A 20195-nucleotide genomic window follows, 5' to 3' on the forward strand; every position below is an offset into this window, starting at 1 on the left:
GTTGCCTCAGGTTTTCCTGTGACTTTTTTGGGTGGGGGTCTGGTCAGCATTGTTCAAGGTGATTCGAGAGAAAGGAAGGGTGGTAGCCACAAGGTAAATAAAGTAGGTCAATTATATAGTCATTTTCAACTACTATTTATAGGTGTATGACCTCCTTAGGTAAGGCATTTAACATTTCTGAACCTAAATTTTCCATTTTAAAAATGTGGGTAATAATGATACCCACTTCCTTGGGATTTATGAGAGAGAAAATAGCTCCTAAGTGTGAAAATACATCTAGGAGGGTGCCTGGAATATTGAAAGTGCTTGATAAATACCCTGCTGCTCTTAATTTCTTTCATGGTATTATGCCATCTTTAATTATTTGACATAAAAAAATTTTAGGACCCTGATTAGGTTTTGCCTCTAATTTGTAAGTGTGCTTCCCATGTGCAGTAGCACTATCTCTGTGTGATTTTTTTAATAGGTGAGGAAACTGATATTTGAAGCAATAATGCCAATTACTGGCCCAGTTTGTAGTTAACCCCACTGTACCTTACACTGCAGCCTGTTGGGGAGCACTGAGAATCTATATGGACATGTCTTGTTTTGTGAAGAGGAACCTCAACTCTTGGGAGCCTTGAAAATCTCAGGAGGAGGGAGTGGGGGAAAGAAGAGCTATATTGAGACCCAGGTTAGACTGGAATGTTATGCGGTGGAAAGAAGAGAGGATGTACAGAGGAGAAAATGATTAGACACCTGCGTGGCTCAATGGTTGAGCATCTGCCTTCAGCTCAGGTCATTGTCCTGAGGTCCTGGGATTGAGTACTACATCAGGCTCCCCTGCAGGGAGTCTGCTTCTCTCTCTGCCTATGTCTCTGCCTCTCTTTCTGTGTCTCTCATGAGTAAATAAATGAACAAATAAATAAATTAAAAAAAGGAAACTTTACTCAAGACAGCAAATTTTTTTTGTGAAATCAGTGTGCCCCGCCTCTTTGCAGAAGCCAGGCAGCTGTGGCTGAGGCCCAGCCCAAGCCCTTGCTGTGCTGGTAGCTTTCACTTCCTCTTTGTGTGTGTACGTGTGGTGGGGTGTGGGTACAATGGAAATCTTCGTCTGATTGCTTTTCCAAGCCTATCTATAGGTAGACAGGTTTTCTGTATGGACTGAATGGGTTGTATTAGGCTTCCTTGAGGTCTGGAGAGTGGTTCCTCCCAGGTTTGTGGGAGCTAGGGTAGGGAGTACTCATTACGCTAATCTGGTACTTTGGTGGGGCTGTGCAGAACACAGCCAGCTTCCTATCTGTATGTCTTATGTTAGGCCACCTTGTTTGGCTTTGTCTTCAGGAGTTTCTCTCTCTGCCTGTGGAACAACTTTCCCCCTAATCTGGTGATCTGGTGCCTAATATTGTGGTGTTGAAATGGTCTATAATTCACTCTCTTCCGACAAATTCTAGGGAGAGAGTGGAGGTTGGGAAAGGAGACTTGGATTCTTTGTACCTTAAGAACAGTTTTCACATGTTATATATTTACATGTAGCATTTGGAGGCATGCATTGTGTTTCTTGCCTCTGCGTCCTTGTTGTACATGCTATGTCTCTAACCGGAACACTGCGCTTCCCTTTCCGTTTAACATCTTTTTTCCTGTGACAGTCTTATTTATCTCAGGACATGTCAGCTCTTCCTCTAAAAACTCTTTGCCCTTCTGTTTTCTACGTTATGGCCTGAGTGCCCCTTTATGTTTCCACAGTTCCCTCTGATTACCTCTATCACTGGTCTTGCTGTACAGAATGGTAATTACACATTCACTTGTCTGCATGCCTCTGCCTCCCCATCCTCCCCCCCAAAAAATCTCTCACATGCTCATTCACTCACTTTCACACACATGTGCAAGCATGAAAATAATCTCAAGACTTGATCCATATTGGTGTCTGATAAGTTGGTATATGGAGCCAGCATATATATATATGTGACTGTATCAGAGGAATAGATCCTTTCTAAAACACCTAAGGTAGGTAAGAGTTGGCCCTATTTGATTTTCTAAATATTACTAGAATTTTAGGTACAATTTTAGGGTTTACTTTGGATTATGGAACAATGTCTATTGCATGGGCCATTAGGGAGGCTGCTGGGTAATTACTATAGAGATTCTGGTAGGCCTCTTTCCTGCTGTTTGAAAAAACTAGACCAAAATTAGGGTTGTGGGGGAAGGGGCTTCTTAGTCTACCCAAAGAACTCATGTGTGTGTGTGTTGGAAGGTGAGTGGTTGGGATCCCTGGGTGGCTCAGCGCTTTAGCGTCTGCCTTTGGCCCAGGGCGCGATCCTGGAATCCCAGGATCGAGTCCCACGTCAGGCTCCCAGCATGGAGCCTGCTTCTCCCTCCTCCTGTGTCTCTGCCTCTCTCTCTCTCTCTGTCTGTCTATCATAAATAAATAAATCTTAAAAAAAAGAAAAAAAAGAAGGTGAGTGGTTTCATGCATGCTCTCCTCAGCTTTAGGGAGTGCAAAGATTGTATGTTTGTGGTGGTAGGAGTACTAAAACCCCTGGTATTGTTGGCTGAATCGGTTAAATGGTTTTTACCAGTCTCAGTAATTTGGTAGCTGAGCTTGTAGTTTGGAGGGCAAGATGTGGTTTTATCAACTGAAAAAATACAAGGCCAACTTTTAAAGAAGTTATATCAATCTATATAGGGACCAAAACTAATAAGCTGGTTGTTATGTCTTAGTTCTCTTACTGGCCATCCCTGCTCTGTAACTTTTTCAAAATAATCATGATTCATAGAGCTCAAGGACATTATTTGGGGTCCCTTCACCTCTGCTTCCAGGAAGATGACCATGACAAAAATGAAGACTATAAAGCTATGGCCACAAACAGAGATACCTAGGGTAAGTATGAGAGTACTCTTCTGGCTTCAAGCACATCCAGTGGTGGCTGGTGCTGAGAAGTTAGTATTTTCTTAAGGCCTATGTAATAAATATCAGGTCCTGATTCCTACATCCTGGGATCTAGTCCCTCATCAGGTTCCCCACAGGGAGCCTGCTTCTCCCTCTGCCTATGTCTCTGCCTCACTCTGTGGCTCTCATGAATAAATAAAATCTTTAAAAAAAAAAGCCTAGCCAAGGATTATGCTGCACTGAACGTATGCACTTAGTGAATGCTGTGTTGTAAAATGTCATCTGTGTCCTCACTTCACTCTGGATAAATGAGGAGATTCTACCTGAATATTCAGATGGAATGTTCAACCACATTCTTTGCTACTTATAGTCTAGGAAGTAAAGACAAGGGCCAAGGACTCAGCTGGTTAGGAGTGAAGGGAAATTGAACAATGAGTGGGCTATAGCTGTGGTACTCTCTTGCCATCCCTTACTCTGAGTATGTTAGGGGAGCTGTTTATTATGGATCTGAAGTCATTTTCTTTTTCCTAGTGTCCAGAGCCCATTAAGACTGCCTGCAGATCATGCTACTTTAGCAGAAATGGTGATATGGGCATCTAAAACCAATACGTAATGACTTGAGTAATGTTTGGGAGACTTTTTTAAAAATAAGTTTACTGTATTTTTGCACCTCCTGGTTCATTAATCAAGGAAGAGCATTAGCATGTTGTTTTCCAGTTTCCAAATGTAGAAGTCACCATTTTATGTTTTTCCAGGAAAATTAGTTTTTCCAGAAGTATTTTGGATCATCACCATTTGTCTCTAGACATGGATCCTGTAATATGGAAAGTGCTCTCAGTGTTAACTTGTCATCTTTCCTGTCCCTGTCTGTGAAACTGGGAGATTTACTGCAGATTATTTAGCCTGATCAGGCAGAGAACTCCAGCTCCCTCCCTAGTCAACCAAAGCCTCCTCCAAGGAGGGGAAATGTGGTAATGACATTATCTTTCCCCAGCCAGCCATGTGTTCTCTGAGAACAGGATGTGGAGAGGGCTGGGCCCCAGTCACAGGGTTTGGGGAGGGCATGGGAAAGTGGGCTGTTGGTGTGGCCATGTGGGCTGGTACCTGTCTCCTTGGCTTTGAAAGGCATGAGGAGCTCCTGTATTCTTAAGGGTTCACTTATGTGCACACTTATATGTACATGTCTGTGTTCTTACCCTAAGAAGGAACTGTAAACACTTGTGCATGAAGCACACCTCTTCAGGCTGGAGAAACTCAGTAGTAAGGATGGATGCACCTAGGCTTCCCACTACCAGCTTATGATTACTTGTGATTCCTGAAGCCATATGCCATTTGGAAAGGTTTTGTTGGGGGACCTGGACCCCAGTAAAGAATGGGGCTGCTTTGTTGCTTCTTTCCCAGGGCCTTAGTCATTCCCCTCCCCCCAGGTGGCTCCCTACCATACTGTGGTGATTTGCATGTTTAGTTTTTTTTTTTCAGGCCTCATCATCTTCTTCTCCCTGCCCCCACTACTTCTGTTGGGGATCTTTGGAGATGTGCTGCCTGGGGTGGGGAAAAGAGGATGTGGCTAGCTTCCTGTGCAAGGGAGGGTGGGGTGCTTGCCTTCCTGCCTGTCTGCCCACCCGCCCAGTTGCCATTTACCCAGTGCTTGAGGACCTGACTGAAGAGTTCAGAGTCACCAGAGGCTGAGGGGCAAAAGGATGGGGATTTGCTTTTAATTGTCTCTCTTCACAGTTCTTTACTATGGGGATTGCTGGGCTTCCTTTTCCTCAAATCCCAATGCTGAAAGGGCCTTTAGAGGCCAATTGGTCCAACTACCTTAGGTGGGGAAACTGAGGCCAAGAGAGTCCTTTAAGTCCTGTAAAGAATCAGTGGCAGGGTTAAGATGAGTAAAATTCTAGAAAGTTATACCTGGAGCTCTCTCCATTTCCCTAAACTGGTAGTCCAGTGGTTTGTAAACTAGATTTGGCTGAGCTGCCTAGGCAGCTGCAGTCCCCCTTTAACTAGAACAGCTCTGCTTTTATGTACTTCATACTTTGAAGGTGCATGTGGTTTTCTATTTGGAAGAGTGAAGAGGCAAGAAGCTGCTAAGAATATAATAAAATTGAAAACCACTGACTAAAACTTTAAGACTTACCCAGTACATTTGGGGACACTCTACCTAGAAGGGGAGGAGACTATCCCAAGGTTATTGGGACCAGACCCAGGACCAATTTCTGGCCCATTGTTCCTGGTTGGTTGCTCCTAGATAATGATGTAACTCCCTCTACCACAAGAAGACTGTTCCTACTCCATTGCTGCATTGATCTTCTCCCATCCCAAGAACAGTTCCTCTTGTAGCACCTGAGATGGAGCTAGAGGCCAGAGGCCACTAGATTTATTAGATAAAATAAATGACAATAAGTAAACCATCGGACTTTCTTTTAGCCTTTGTTTTTCTTTTTTTTAAAGAGAAAGTTGGAAGGGTAAAGAACAGTATACTAGTAGTTGGGAAGCCCTGGGTTCTAGTCCTGTCTCCTTCACACTTGAGCAAATTGCTGTTTACCTCACTGAGGCTCCATTTCTCCCTTCTGTAAAATTGGGCTTGTCTATGCCCTGACTTTCATACAGAATTGAATTTGATGAAAGAATACATATAAACAACTGTCTTTTAACCTGTAAAGTACTGTGTACATAAGGCTATGGTTATTATTGTATAAGGGTGAACCAGGCACCTTGGAAGAATCTAGATTGGATAATAAGGTTGCAGGAGAAAAAGAACTAAAATTTATCAAGCATCTAATACATGCTTAGTGCCAAGCCAGGTCCGTTTGTTTGTTCCTTCTTTCTTTTTAAGATTTACTTTTTTATTTGAGAGCAAGAGAAAGAGAATGAGAGAGAGAGAGAGAGAGCACAAGAAGGGGGAGAGGCAGAAGGAAAGGGAGAAGCAGACTCCCACTGAATGGGGAGCCAGATGCAGGGCTCTATCCCAGGACCCTGAGATCATGACCTGAGCTGAAGTCAGACATTTAACCAACTCAACCTCCCAGCTGCCCCATTACTTTCTTATAAGTAAAGGAGATGATGGTTTTCCTCACAATAATCCTGTGACATAGACATTATTACTCTCATTTTACTTGTAGGGAAATTGAGGCTTCAAGAGGTCAATGGACTTGCAGTGTACGGGGGCCTCCCTCCAGAGCCCATACTGTCAGATATTTATGAAGAGACCCTAAGAATGTGCTATGGTTTCCACTGGAGCTTTCTAACCCATTCCCTGCCTCACTCCAGCCTTTCTCCTGTGGTAGTGATGGAACTGTTCTTGTTGCTTTCATGTCTTACCCCTAGCTTTCCTTGGCACCAGGCACATTTAAGTGCCCTTGTTTGGCCTTTAGCTGATGGATGAGCCTTTTGGGTCAGCCACCTTTTTAACAAGAGGGGCTGCCTACTCTCTTGGGGTGTTGTTAGGGAGAGTCAGGAATTTGTTGCTAGTCAAACAGACCTGGCTTTTGGCCAAGGTCACGCAGCTAGAAGATGGCAGTTGTTTCCCTTCATTGAGACTCAGTTTCCTCATTTGTAAAATGGGGCTAAAGATGCTTACTTCACATGTGTATCATGTGCTAGTAAATAATTTAAAAACAAACTTTCTGGTGAAGTCAAGATTTGTACGGTGTATTGATCCCCATGGTATAAATACTCTCACCATAGCCAATTCCAAGATACCAATGTGAGGTCCTTGAGGAAGGAATTGTAAAGAGATGCACATGATTCAGGGCTAGTGTAAGCTGAATCTAGTGCACCGTTATTAATCATACCTATCTCAGACCTCCTTCACCCCTCCAACCTGCTCACATCTCTATGCAAATATAGAACCCCCTCGCCATGTCTCTTCTTTACTCCCAAGTTCCCAGAGCATCTGGGAAATGGGAAAGTATCATTTAAGGTCTGCTTCTTGCCTGAAAGCTCTCTCAGGAAAGAGCAAATATAGAGTGTTTAAGGGACAGAGAACTCAAGAAGGCTTTGATTGGGAACCTAATTAGAACATTTTGATCAATGTGTTTTGTCTGGTGAGGTATCTGCATCAGCTGTTTTCTCCCATTGTCTGATTCTTAACTAGACGTGAGGATGGTGGAAGGCTCTGGACAATGACCTGAGCATTTGGTCATTTCAGAAAGCACTTAGCTTTCTGTTTGGAATTCCAAAGTCTCCTCCTTCTTCTGCCTGCAGAGCCTGCTCTACTGAGCCCTAACTTCAAGGTCCTTGTCATGAGGATATCTGGACCAGACAGCAGTTTAGAAGACCAGAACTCTGATCCAACCCCTCATCTCCTCTCAACAGTATCTGTGCCAGGTGATGTTTCTTTAAATTTCCTAAGAGATAAGAATCACCTGGGGCAAAATCACTAATTCCCAAGATCCTCTTCTAGAGAGTGTTTCAGTCAGTTGGAATGGGATCCAGGAATTTGAGTTTTTAAATTAGTGCCCCAAATGATTCTTATGATCACTTAAGTTTGGGAAACACCACATTAGTACTGTACAACACTGCCAGGTTGGCATCATTATACCCACTTTATGGGTGGGAAGATGGAGAGCTCATGGCTTATTCTGGCACATAGGTTTTCAGAATATAAAGCTATGTTCTTCCTACAACAGAGACACTGCTTTAGTGCACAATAGTCTCTGTAGTGGTGGGGAGTGATGATACTAGGTAGCAAGGGGCAAGGATAATCCATGCCCAATTTTACAAATAGGGAGACCAAGTTGCAGAGGGATTTGGAGGCAGTAACAGGACTGATTGCATTGCTGATCTTTTGTGGAGGTGGACTGTATTCGACCCTGAAAAGCTGTTCAATAGGCCCAGCAGCTTAAATGCCTCTATAGTTGTTCTCTAATTGTGTTTTCCTTCCTTCAAGCATCCCTCTGACCATAATAATTCCAGCCGATGAGAAGCTAGTTTGTTCTGTGTCAGATATTCCCAAATCTGACTGGCCCTTAGAATAATCTGAAGTTCTTAACTTCTGATATCCAGGCCCTCCTTCTTTGATAATAAAGGAATATTTCTGTGGGTGAGCTCAGGGAATCTGTATTTTAAAAATTTCCTTAGGTGATCTGATAAGCCAGTTTGCAGACTCAGCTTTGATTTTTCTGGATACCAGCTGAAAAAAGTTTGGAGGTCCTGGTGGGTTGTATTGAGGGGGTGGGGATTTGTGTATTTTGGTGAAATACGATTGGAGAAAATGACAAAGCAGAGCCCATATTAAGGAAGATCAGGCAGCCTCTGAAAACGACAGGGTAGCATAGGTGCTCTGTTGTGTTCTACCTCTCCTTGGGGCTCTGCTTCTTGGGGAAAATCCCCATTCCTCATAATAGGGAAGGCATTTAAAATAATGCATGCAAGGATATGTGTATGTGTACCTGATGTGCAGAACTTCACATGGCTAACTGACTAGAAATCTAATCACATTTTAGAGTTTGCTCCCAAAGTGAAAGAATCCTTTATGCTGAAAGGGCTCTCTGGAGATCTTCTTTGGTAGGCCCTAGACCTTTGAAGTTTAACACATTTTCATTTTAAATCATTTCTGAGAGGTTGGATATTTTTAATAATATAGCTAAAAAAGTGGGGCACCTGAGTGGCTCAGTTGGTAAAGTGCCGTTGGCTCAGGTCATGATCCCAGGGCCCTGGGACCGGGCCCTGGTCAGGCTCCCTGCTCAGCAGGCAGTCTGCTTGTCCCTCTCCCTCTGGCCTTCCTCTGTGCACACTTTCTCTCTCTCTTTCTCCCTCTCAATCTTGCATGCTTGCTCACTCTCTTTTAAATCAATCAATCAATCTTTTAAAAATATGTCTTAAAAGGAGGGGTTAGTAGTCATCCTATTCTACTTATGATGTGCTATGTAGTTTCAAGTCTATTATTTTAACTGAAATCTCCCAATAACTCTTTTGTGAAGTTGATATTATTAGAATTGTTTTATAGATTAGGAAAATGAGTTTCAAAAAAAGGGAGGTCAAAGAAGCTCCAAAACTTTTTTCTATCATATCATGCTTTACTCCTCAAAATGCTGAAACAATTATTTCTGGGACAAGAATTCCAATTTTGTGGGTTTCCCACATGCTGGGTTTAGCTGTCAGCTTACCAGTAAGGTTCATTGGCAGAAAGCTGGCCTTACTCTACCTCTAGAGTTAAAAAGAGCTTTTGGATGGCCTGGGTCTCCTCCTGCGCCTGCAGAGTTAATTGATCCTGGCTTCAGCAATTTTGAACAACCGGAAGCACAATACAGGGCAGAAATCCCATGACTATTAGTTTGAACTCAAGCTGAGGCTTGGATTAGCTCCAGCGTGCTTCAGAGCTATGATGCTGGAGGTTGTTGGGATGTGTTCCTGAGCAGAGAAAGTAGAGCCCTCTTCTGGTGCTCTGGGCAGACCTGGCATCTCCATGCAGTTGCAAAAGGTCTGTGTTCCCAGCCTGCAAATATTTCTTATGAAACTTTCAGGTAGGAAGCTGGGTCAAGCAGGAAACTGATGTGAGAGTTTAAAATCCACCTGGGTGTAGTCCCAGAGAGGGGCTTTGCCCATTTGGGAGACTTACTTTATTAATGACAGGCCCTGTCCCCTTTTATTTCAGCAGCTTCAGAGTTTTACAGGAATTGAAGAATCTGTTGTTCTTAGCTACCAAGGTATAAATCTGTTCCTCAAACTCCCTGCCACTTTCTCTTTTGCATCCCACCCTCTCCTCACCACCTCCAGCTCAGATCTTGGCTGTGTCTGCTATCAGGGAACCTCCCAATCAGTTGCTATCCAAGTTCTTGCAAAAGAAGCTGTCCTAGAAACAAGGGATCTTTGAGTTTTCTTCTATAGTGTTATGAAAGGTTTAGTCTCCCTAAAATGAGTGTTAGTGAATGTCTCAGAGCCTGAAAGTTATGCCTGCCCTCTGTTGAAAGCTAGACTTCCAAGCCATGTGAGCTTGGAGATTTTCATGGAAGCAGGATGGGCCAGCCTCCTCTACGTAGTCTTCATAGTTTTCAGGAGTGGTGCACCTGAGGTGTCTACTGTTTCTAAGTGCCAGGGTGATTCTATAGCTGATTAAATGGCTAGTGGATCAAGAACCAGTTTTTTAATCCTTGATCTCATGCTGCCTAGCAGCCGTGTGACTCGAGAATAGTGCCTCTCCTTTCCTGGACCTCAGTTTCTCCAGCTGTTATGTTGCATGTTTGAACCAAATAATCTCTAAGGTTCCTTTCTGATCTGACAGTTTGGGATTCTGGACTGTTTATTCTCTTGGCGAACAGTAATGAGAAGTTCAAAAGGGTGCTATTCTGGAGGAGCCAGATGATATTCTAGGATGAGTGGATTGAAATCTTGAGGAATTATAAAGAGGAGAAATAGCTATGCTAAGGATCTGGTGGGACAGCCCCTGTAGTTAAGGAGAGATGATGGGATCCCTGGGTGGCGCAGTGGTTTAGCGCCTGTCTTTGGCCCAGGGCGCGATCCTGGAGACCCGGGATCGAGTCCCACGTTGGGCTCCCGGTGCATGGAGCCTGCTTCTCCCTCTGCTTGTGTCTCTGCCTCTCTCTCTCTCTCTCTGTGACTGTCATAAATAAATAAAAATTAAAAAAAAAAGGAGAGATGAGCTGGGGTGGGGATAGAGGAGTAGGTGTTATTTGATCCTAGAGTATTGTTTGGCTGAGCTGATTTTATAAAAAAAGATTTTTGCTTATTTATTTGGGAGAGAGAGAGGGTGAGAGAGAGAGTGAGAGAGAGAGTGAGAGAGAGCATGAGCAGGAGGGAGAGAGAAGCAGGCTCCCTGTTGAGTAGGGAGCCCAACAGGGAGCTCAGTTCCAGGACCCTGGGACCATGACCTGAGCTGAAGGCAGATGCTTAAATCAACTGAGCCACCCAGGCACTTCTGGCTGAGTTGATTTTGAGAGTAAGTCCTGGAGTTAGGTGCAAATCGTTGAGCTCTAGTTTCCTTCCTTACCTTCATGTGTCGAGAGAGGGACTCAACCTCAGTCTGAGCTTGATCAGAAGGTAATACAATTAAGGCTGGATTAATGGGGGAAGCTGCAGCTTGCTAAGGTGGTCTTATTGTCACTGACCTTTTCAGCTTTAGCCTCTGCTCTGAACTGCCATTCCCATAGTGACTAGTTATGTTCTCATTGCTAAGAGAGATTAGTTACATGTGAGGGTTACTCCCCCAAATATATGGTGAATGGTGGAGCAACACTCCATTTCCAATATGCCCTTGTCTCCCAATGCTTTTTGGGGAGCTTTTGGAGGGAAGGACTGGGCCAAAGCAAGTAAAAGGGGAACCCTTGTCTCCCATGGCCTTTGCAGTAATTGAAGTGGTTGAAGAACTACTGCTGATCCACTAAGATATGGGTGTGCGTGGTGGAGTTGAATGTGGCTCTCCTTTCGAGAAACTACTGGGAAAAGGCACAGGCATAGGAAGGGTTAACCCCAGGAAGGTCTTGACGGCAGTGTTAAGGGTCTAGAGATAGGTAGGAAGAGGTAAGAACACATAACTGTTTCAGGTACCATTTCCAAGTCAACAGTGGCTAAGTTGCTGGGAAGTGAGTGAGTCAGCGGAGGAGGAGGGGGTGGTGGAGAGGAAGAATGCCTCCTAGGCTGGAGATTCAAAGCAACCCTTGTTTTCCCCCTTATGGAAAACAGCTGCTTGAGGCAGTGCTGTCATCCCAAGAGGCAAGACAGACCAGGCCTTGCCGGGCCCTGCCCTGCCCTTGCCTCAGTTCTGGCAGCAGGAAATGGTGGATGCTGGAGCCTAAATATTGTAGATTAGGTAGTTTGAGTAACACTGTGGTGACTGTTCTCTGTCCAGTGGAGAGACTGAAGTTCTGAAGTTGCCCTAGTAAGGCTTTTTCTGCCTTTGTCCCCCTCCCCCGTTTGCCTTTGTCTTCTTCATACCAGTAGCTCCACTGAAATGTTAAAGCCGGTGGACCCCTGAGAAGAATGGGGAGATGGCAGGTGCAGGTGAGGTCATTGAGCTTGGACCCAACTGGGTTGACTCACAAGCTCTGCCCCTGCGAGGGGGCCTTCCCAAGGAGTGCTTCCCAGATGTGTTCAGGCTTTCAATGCCAGAGTGTTTGGACCTTGGCCAAAGTAGTTGCCAAGGCAGTGTCTGAAGACAGCAGTGAAATCAGCATGACCAGAGAGTGGGGTGGAGTCATGGAAGGAGCTGCGGGGATGTCTAGAAGACCAGTCTTCCCCACTTGCTGACTGATTAAATTTGGTTTCAGTGATGTTAAGTGAAACTGTGGGTGATGGGGCTTAGCACATAGTTGATATTCAGTAAGTGTTCATTTCCATCCTGTCACCTGCCTCTGTGTACTTCATACTCCTTTTAAAAAAAAATTATTTATTTGAGAGAGAGCGAGAGAGAGCACAAGCAGAGGGAGAGGCAAAAGGAGAGAGAGAGAGAGGCAAACTCCCTACTGAGCAGGGAGCCCAACACTGGGCTTGATTCCAGGACCCTGGGATCATGACCTGAGCTGAAGGCAGATACTTAACTGACTGAGCCACGCAGGTGTCTCTGCCTCTGTGTACTTCAGTTTCATCATCCATGAAGTGGGGCTGGTAATTTTTTTTATAAATTTATTTTTTATTGGTGTTCGGGGCTGGTAATTTTAATTCTTTGTGGCTTACATGTCCATGTTCAGGCAATTTACTTGTGGTTATTCGACTCTCTCTACATTCTCTCTGCCTCCCCCAAACTCCTCTCCAGGAAGAGCCATCTATCTTGTAGTTCAGTGATATGGGATAAGTGAGGGGAAGCATTGCCCTGATTTCACTGTGGTCTGGTGACTGCTTACCTGGATGTTCCTGGCTAAAGAAGAAAGAGAGGGTTGGTCCCTTCTTTGATGCTGCCCAGGCACAGAGTCCAAAGTACCCCAGCTGCTGCAGCATCTGATCTGGTTATTTTTGTTTCCAAGGCCAGTCAAGTGGGGACATAGGAGAGATCCCAGTTTGTTGAGAGCTTTGGATGACAGGCCACTGAGATGGGTTTGTTAATGTCCAGTGAAGGGCATTAGTGTGGGAACTGTCTGTGTTTAACTGTTCAATAAATAACAGTGTATGTATTGTTTTTGGGCTAGAGGTGGGAGGGCTAGTTATATGAGAGGGTGACACTGTCCCTACCACACCCAAACTTTTTTTTTGTTCCCTAAACCCTTAAGTGTTCTCCAGAGACACAGTCTTTAACCTCAGGCTATGCCTAGGTCCTCAGGGACAGGCTTTGGAAGGGATTAAATTCTCTACATATTGAAATAATAACCCACCCAGGCCAGTTCCTCCACTCCTGCCAAGCTGAGGGGCTGCCTGGGAAATTTCTGCTGACTTTGGTGGTTTTATTTTCAGGCTCTTGCCTCCCAAACTAGGCTACCTTCTTCTGATTGAAATTGCAGAAACCAGGCCTCAAAGGAAGTCAATGGGTACCTCCTAGGGTGAGCAGTGGGTGGACCCTGTGTGGCAGTGGGTCTGGGCATGCAGCTTATGTTGTTACCTACTTGGGTTCCAGATTAGTCTAAAGGAGAACAAGGGATCTTCTTTGATCAAGACTCCTGCTTTACCCGTCACCTTTAGGCCCCAGCTATGTTTTTACCCTTATTGCCTCCCCGTACCTCTGACACACAGAAAACAGGAGAGTACAGACCTATGACCCTGTCCTCATGATTCACATTTTCTTCCGCGTTAAGTGGTGGCAAGAATATAAGTCCCTTTGTGTTTGCTTTTCTTTCTAATTTTTTAAAGCTAAGATTATTTGTCCTTTCAGTGAAATTCAGGAGATCTTAGGCTCTTCTTCCTGGAGTAACAGCCACTGTGGAAATGGCAGAAACCTTGAGCAGGGATTCTGGAGAAGTAGGTTCCATTTTGGTTTCAGCTGAACGTATTTAGATTTTTAGGAGGGCCCTTGTTCTGGGATCATGCTCTATTTAGGGGGAAGGAAGCATAGACAGCACTACCCTGGATGACATACTTATTCCTAACCCAGACTGGGTCCTTTTCTACCAACTGATTTATTCAAGAAACATTTCTTTAAAAAACATTTAACTTAAATATTTGGGCTTCTGAAATAGGCCCTAAAGATGGGACATTGATATGACCTGTGATTGACATGATCTGTGGTTGACACTGGCTTATTTACTTTGAAAATTCTTACCAGTAGTGTGAATTAAAGGGAATTCCTAGGCTGTGGAATGTTTCCCTGGAGTCCCACCTCTTTTGTCAGTTTCCTTCCTGGGCACTTTCTTCCAAAAAGTCCTGTTCTGATTTTTGCCCCACTCTGTTCAGAACCTCCAGGCTGGCTGGCCACTGGCAACAGAATTAAGGCCCAGCTTTCTAGAGTAGCCTTCAAAGCTCTCCACTTACCTTCCCAGCCTCTCTGCCTACTCTTCACTGGATAGGCCTCATTCACCCTGCTTCTAAATGGGCCATCTCCATTCCTATCTCAATCCGGGCTATTTCATATAATGATTTCTCTATCTGAGACATTTGGGTATTCCTCTTTTGCAAGATTCCATCCTGCAATCTCTCTTTTTAAAAAATGCAGCTTATCCTTATGGACCAATACAAATATCACTTTGAACTATTATTTTTTTTATCTCTACAAGAGGTTTCTTCTGTTATGGCATTTCTTAGGGTCTTCCTTGTATATTAATAGTTTTCCTATTATTCAATAAGTGCCTTGGGATCAGGGACTGGTCCTACAGCTCTACTCTGACCATAGTTCCTTAAACGTAGTGTTCCATTAATATTGGGTGAATTGAAATAAATTTATAGGAAGCTCCTTTTTTATTTTTTTACTTTTATTTATTTTTTTAATAATAAATTTATTTTTTATTGGTGTTCAAATTGACAACATACAGAATAACACCCAGTGCTCATCCTGTCAAGTGCCCACCTCAGTGCCCGTCACACATTCACCCCCACCCCCCGCCCTCCTCCCCTTCCACCACCCCTAGTTCATTTCCCAGAGTTAGGAGTCTTTATGTTCTGTCTCCCTTTCTGATATTTCCTACCCATGTCTTCTCCCTTCCCTTCTTCTCCCTTTCACTATTATTTGTATTCCCCAAATGAATGAGAACATATAATGTTTTTCCTTCTCCGATTGACTTATTTCACTCAGCGTAATACTCTCCAGTTCCATCCACGTTGAAGCAAATGGTGGGTATTTGTCATTTCTAATGGCTGAGTAATAGGAAGCTCCTTAACCTGGAATCCTTAGGCCTTCATGGGGTCCCATGGATATAATCTGAAGTGGGAAACATCTATGAACTTGGATTGAGAAAAAATACATATTTGTTTTTATTAACCTCTTACTGAGACTTAGACCTCCTTCAATTATGAATACAGGCAAAAAAAGTGGTAAAAATGGCAGTACCTGTGACTTTGTCATTAATGGAAATCTAAGACTTTTATATCACATTTTTTTGGTGAAATGTAATTTTTTTAAATTTATTTATTTATGATAGTCACACACACAGAGAGAGAGAGAGAGAGAGAGAGAGGCAGAGACATAGGCAGAGGGAGAAGCAGGCTCCATGCACCGGGAGCCCGACGTGGGATTCGATCCCGGGTCTCCAGGATCGCGCTCTGGGCCAAAGGCAGGCGCTAAACCGCTGCGCCACCCAGGGATCCCATGTGAAATGTAATTTTTATTTTGATTTAAAAAATTATTATTGGGACACCTGGGTGGCTCAGTGGTTGAGTGTCTGCCTTTGGCTCAGGGCATGATCCCAGGATCGAGCCCCACATCTGGCTTCCTGCATGGAGCCTGCTTCTCCCTCTGCCTATGTCTCTGTCTCTCTCTCTCTGTGTCTCTCATGAATAAATAAATACAATCTTTTAAAAAATTACTATTAAATTATAGTTGATATACAATGTTATGTTAGTTTTAAGTGTACAACAGTGATTTGGCAATTCAATGCATTACTCAATTCTCTAGTTATTGTATATTTCTCAAAATATCACTATGCTCAACACAATGCTGAAATTACACTAGTAATAACTAATAAGGTGCAGTGCTAGACAATTAATATGATAAAAAGCACATATTTTTATGCGTATTTCAATATAATTGGTTTCTTTGTATCACTTAATTTCATGCATTTACAAATATTCTGGAAGGGGATCCCCATAGACTTTACCAGACTGCCCAGAAGGGTCCATGGCACGGTAAAAAGGTCAAGATATAAAATCTTCTCACCTCTGAATCTGTAGACTATGCTATATCTCTGTATTTCTTATACTCCCATACTTAGAACTGCTCATTTAACTAACATCTTCTGAGTCTTGGGTACTGGAGATGTAACTCTAAGTAACACAAAAATCTTGAGGTGATGATGAAGTTCAGTGTACTAAAAGTCCTACTGTCTCTTTTCCTATCTCCTCAGTCATTGGCATTTTGAGGTTTCCCTTGACTCAGCTCAAGGGTGGTTTGAAGCTAGATGTTGAGGCCAAATTCCAGCCCATTGGGCCTCATTCTTCCTACCTTATGAAGGCCCATTCTACAGAGGTCACTGGATTGGCAGGAAGCCTAGGATAACACCGAGTCAAGGTGGCTAATCTTGCCCGTTGTCTCCCACTGGGATAACTTGCCTTTCTTGTTCCTGCCTTCAGGGCCTTTCCTGTCCCATTGTCAATCTGGAAATAGATTTCCTCCCTGGCTCCCTAGTGATATTTATTTACAAAGTTGTTCCCCAGGTCTGGTCCTCATTGGAATTGTTCTTCTGGCAAAATAGCTGTTTGGCCCCCTCTTCCCTGCTAACTGACCCCTATGCTCAGGAAAGACCCAGAGGTGTCAAAGACTGATAAGGCTTAATGTCTTACCCACTCCATGGGGATTTGCATATTTGATAATTCTATTTTTAGTCTTGAACCAATAGTATAAGTACTATATAAGTATCTTAGAAAATGTAGATCCGTTTCTTTTTTTGATTTAAAGAAAGGAGAACACACTCACCACCACCCTAAAACCAAGCCTGACTAAACACTTGGGCAGGATTCCAATGATTATCTCTCTGTGTATACTTTTGTAGAATTGAACTCATACAATCTTGTTGCTTACCCTTCCTCACTTAATATTACTGAGTTATTTTCCCTGACCATGAAATAGTCTTCAAAATATTTTATATGACCTTATATAACAAGCCAGTTTGTGGTTGTACTGTATAGAGTACTTATGCAAAATGTCCCACAATTTAAAGAATTAATATTTGATTTCTTTTCATATTTTGCACTTTGATATACAAAGGGTCTAGTGTATTGGTTTAAATTATGAGGTTTAGACTTAATCTGAATTCACACCCCATCTTCCCAACTTACTAGTGATATGACTTTAGACAAATATTTATTTATTCATCTCCAATGTGGAGATAACATTATTTACTTCACAAGGTGATTGTTGATATTAAATGGGATAGTACACATGAGTCTTCTAGTGAGTAGCAAGTCTGCATACATGAAAGCTACTGCATATTGCTATTACTATTACCACTACTACTAAGTTTTAAACCAAGGAAACAAATCGACTTATGAAATTTCAGCTATCATTGACCTGAGCTAGGGGATCTCTTTGGAAAAGTGGAGGGTATTTTTTTCCAGTGCCTATAAAATTGTGTGCATAGCTAACTGTTATTTTCATTGGTGCCTGTCCCTTTCCCATTTCCCCTCTGCTGACTTGGCTTTGGTAGCACCTTTTTTCCACCCACTTGTACCTTTGCTAAGGCCCCTTTCCTTTTTTGTGCTTAAGGAGACCAATGAGACATAAATACAGGAAGTATTAACACAAGTCGATATATAGAACCATAGACACCAGCACTGAAATGGTCATCACCTAGTGTAATTGACCCTTCCTCCAGCATTACTACTATTGTACAGATGAGGTGAACTAGGGGCCAGAAAGGAGATAAGACTTTTATCCAAGGTTTTAGACTGAGACAGTTACAGTGCTAAGCTTGGAACCCAGTGTTCTTTATCTTGCTCTTAACTTGTGTTTGCAAAGATAATCCAGGCTGTGGATCAGAGGTGGGAAGAGAATGCTGTGGGCCCAGAGATGTCTGGTGTAGGTGGGGAAGGCTTCCTGGAAGAAGTATAGTCAGCACTTGCTTCCTCTTGATAGTAGGCTGATTTGCATTTTTGTGTAGCTCCTTGGTAAGTATTGCTCTGTGACACTGGGTGTATGCTATATGTTGGCAAATTGAACTCCAATAAAAAGAAATAAAAAAATAAAGGGATGTGGAGAAGACAAGGTAAAAAAAAAAGTATTGCTTTGTGGCTATGTTTTTTTGTCTTCTGTAAGCTGATTTTGGGAGCCAGGGCCAGGATATTATTTGTTTGGTTCAGTATTCTCCTTTCCTTCCCAACAATATCTAAGTTTCTCAGATTCTTAGGATTCTAGTTTCCTCTTCTGTGACTGAACAGATACACTTGTCCTAGGTTCTGCTAAGCACAGAGCTAGACAACTAACTTGCCTCTTTTGATCTCATCCTAGATCAATGTGCGTGTAACCACCATGGACGCAGAGCTGGAGTTTGCCATCCAGCCCAACACCACTGGCAAACAGCTGTTTGACCAGGTAAGGGAGGAGCTATTTGTTTCTTAGCCTCTTCCAATTGTCCCAAAAGTTTCTACCACAAGACCCACTTCTTGGGAATCTCTTCTACATGCTCCTCCAAGATAGGTCAAAACAAAGGTTGACTCCTGCCATAATAACAAAGGAGGCAAACTTTGATTTTGGCAGCCTGCACTTTGGATGGCTCCAATTAATCCTATCCTTGGTCCTGAATATGGGAGAAAAGAGAGGTAAGCAGGGTATGACTCTGTGCTAGATGCTCTAAAAATGTTAGCACATGGAATATTCCTCTCAACTCTGAAAGATGTGAGTGATCTCTTCCTTATTTTAATGATGAGAGTCAGAAATTAAATAACTTATTCTGTCTAGCCAGTATTTGGCTGGGATTTCAATGCTGCATTCTAGTCACTGTATTCTTATGGTTTCTGTCATTTTTTTTTTGCTTCCTAGTAGAAGGAAATCAACTTATTCTCCCTGAGGTAGTGTGCTCTATATACATTTCCCTCAAAATAATAGTAGGACTTAGGACATAACACCACTTCATATCCTGCAGTCATACCTGCAGATAATGCTGACATGTCATTCCCATGTCCAACACAAGGGGTGTCCCTTTATGGGGAGTTACTATTATTAGAAAGGATGTTCTATATATAATGTAATAGCCAGATGGGGGCCACAGAATCTTTCAGCATTCAAAGACTCTCCAGGGGCCAAGGGAATATGCCATTTGTGACCAGACTTCCAAGGGGTAAAAATGGGGCTCCCATTTCCAGAGGCTGGAATCCCTTTAGATGGTTATTATCCCATTTTCCTACCAGTTTCTGGTGAGGTGGGAGTCTGATATTGTCCAGGATGTTGAGACCACATGTTACCTTGATGGATTTTCCAGGCTTTCTTGATTCTTTTTCTCCTTTGCCCTCTGAGTCCCTCTGTTGTCTAAGAACTTACTCAGAGCTGGGGAGGGAAAGAAAGAAAGGCTCCTTTGACCTCTTCTCAGACTTCTTCCCAGACCCCTGGTTCTATACATTACCCTTCTCAAGCTAAATGATGCCATCCCCTGCCTTCAACACTGGGAGCTTTGTTCAGCTGCATTGGAGAGGGATAACTGTGGAGGGAGGGTGAGGAAGGCATAATTTAGAACCCAGGGTAGAAAAATTCTTGAAAAAAAGAGACTTATTAATTTGAAAAAGCCACAAGGCATGATAATTCTTTGCTAGTGTTGGTTTGATTTGTGTATTGTGGGTGTTGTTCTGTAGGAAGTCCAGATGGTAGAGAGCCCTGGACAGATGGTGTGCTACTTGTGAAAGTAACTACTTCCGAAACAAAACCTTTGAGAGACTTGAATCTTTTATACTAGATAGAGAGAGGAAAAGGAGAAAACCAGTAAGTTCATGATTTCTTATCTGGAAGATCAGTGTTGTTTTGAAAAATATCACTTATTGAGCACTTACAATGAACTAGCCTTGCCTAGGTGCTTTAGCCCTTGCAATGATCATGCCTCTGAGAGGTAAAAGAACATTCTCTAGGTTATGATGTTAGTGAGTTGTAATATGAAATTTCAAATACAGCTCTGGGTATAAAACTATAGTTTTCCCACAGTAATAGTCTTCCTGCATGAATGAGGCTGTTTGAGTTGAGAAGACTTTAAGAGGAGATGTGTTCTCTGTCTTGAGATTTCTGAGGGGCTGTCATAGGAAGGAGGGAGCAGTAATTTTCTGTGAGGTCAGATGGGGCAGAGCTAGGATCCTGTGGATGAAAAACAGAAAA

At 43.1% G+C, this 20195-nt stretch overlaps 1 protein-coding gene across 3 annotated transcripts in view; it reads left to right on the plus strand.

Moving 5' to 3' along the window:
• MSN (moesin) overlaps positions 1–20195 on the plus strand; it is a 66534-nt gene that overhangs the window by 21015 nt on the left and 25324 nt on the right. The window contains exons 2-3 of one of the 3 annotated variants that reach the window (XM_025466055.3): positions 2800–2860; positions 18348–18431. In XM_025466055.3, coding sequence (XP_025321840.1) covers positions 2804–2860; positions 18348–18431 — 141 coding nt within the window. In that variant the 5' untranslated portion in view covers positions 2800–2803. Of the gene's footprint in view, positions 1–2799; positions 2861–7091; positions 7199–18347; positions 18432–20195 lie in introns of those variants that run through there. The other 2 variants (XM_049107483.1, XM_025466056.3) reach the window with 2 other exon arrangements.

Source organism: Canis lupus, chromosome X (assembly GCF_003254725.2).
Source record: "Canis lupus dingo isolate Sandy chromosome X, ASM325472v2, whole genome shotgun sequence".
Classification (NCBI taxonomy): domain Eukaryota; kingdom Metazoa; phylum Chordata; class Mammalia; order Carnivora; family Canidae; genus Canis; species Canis lupus.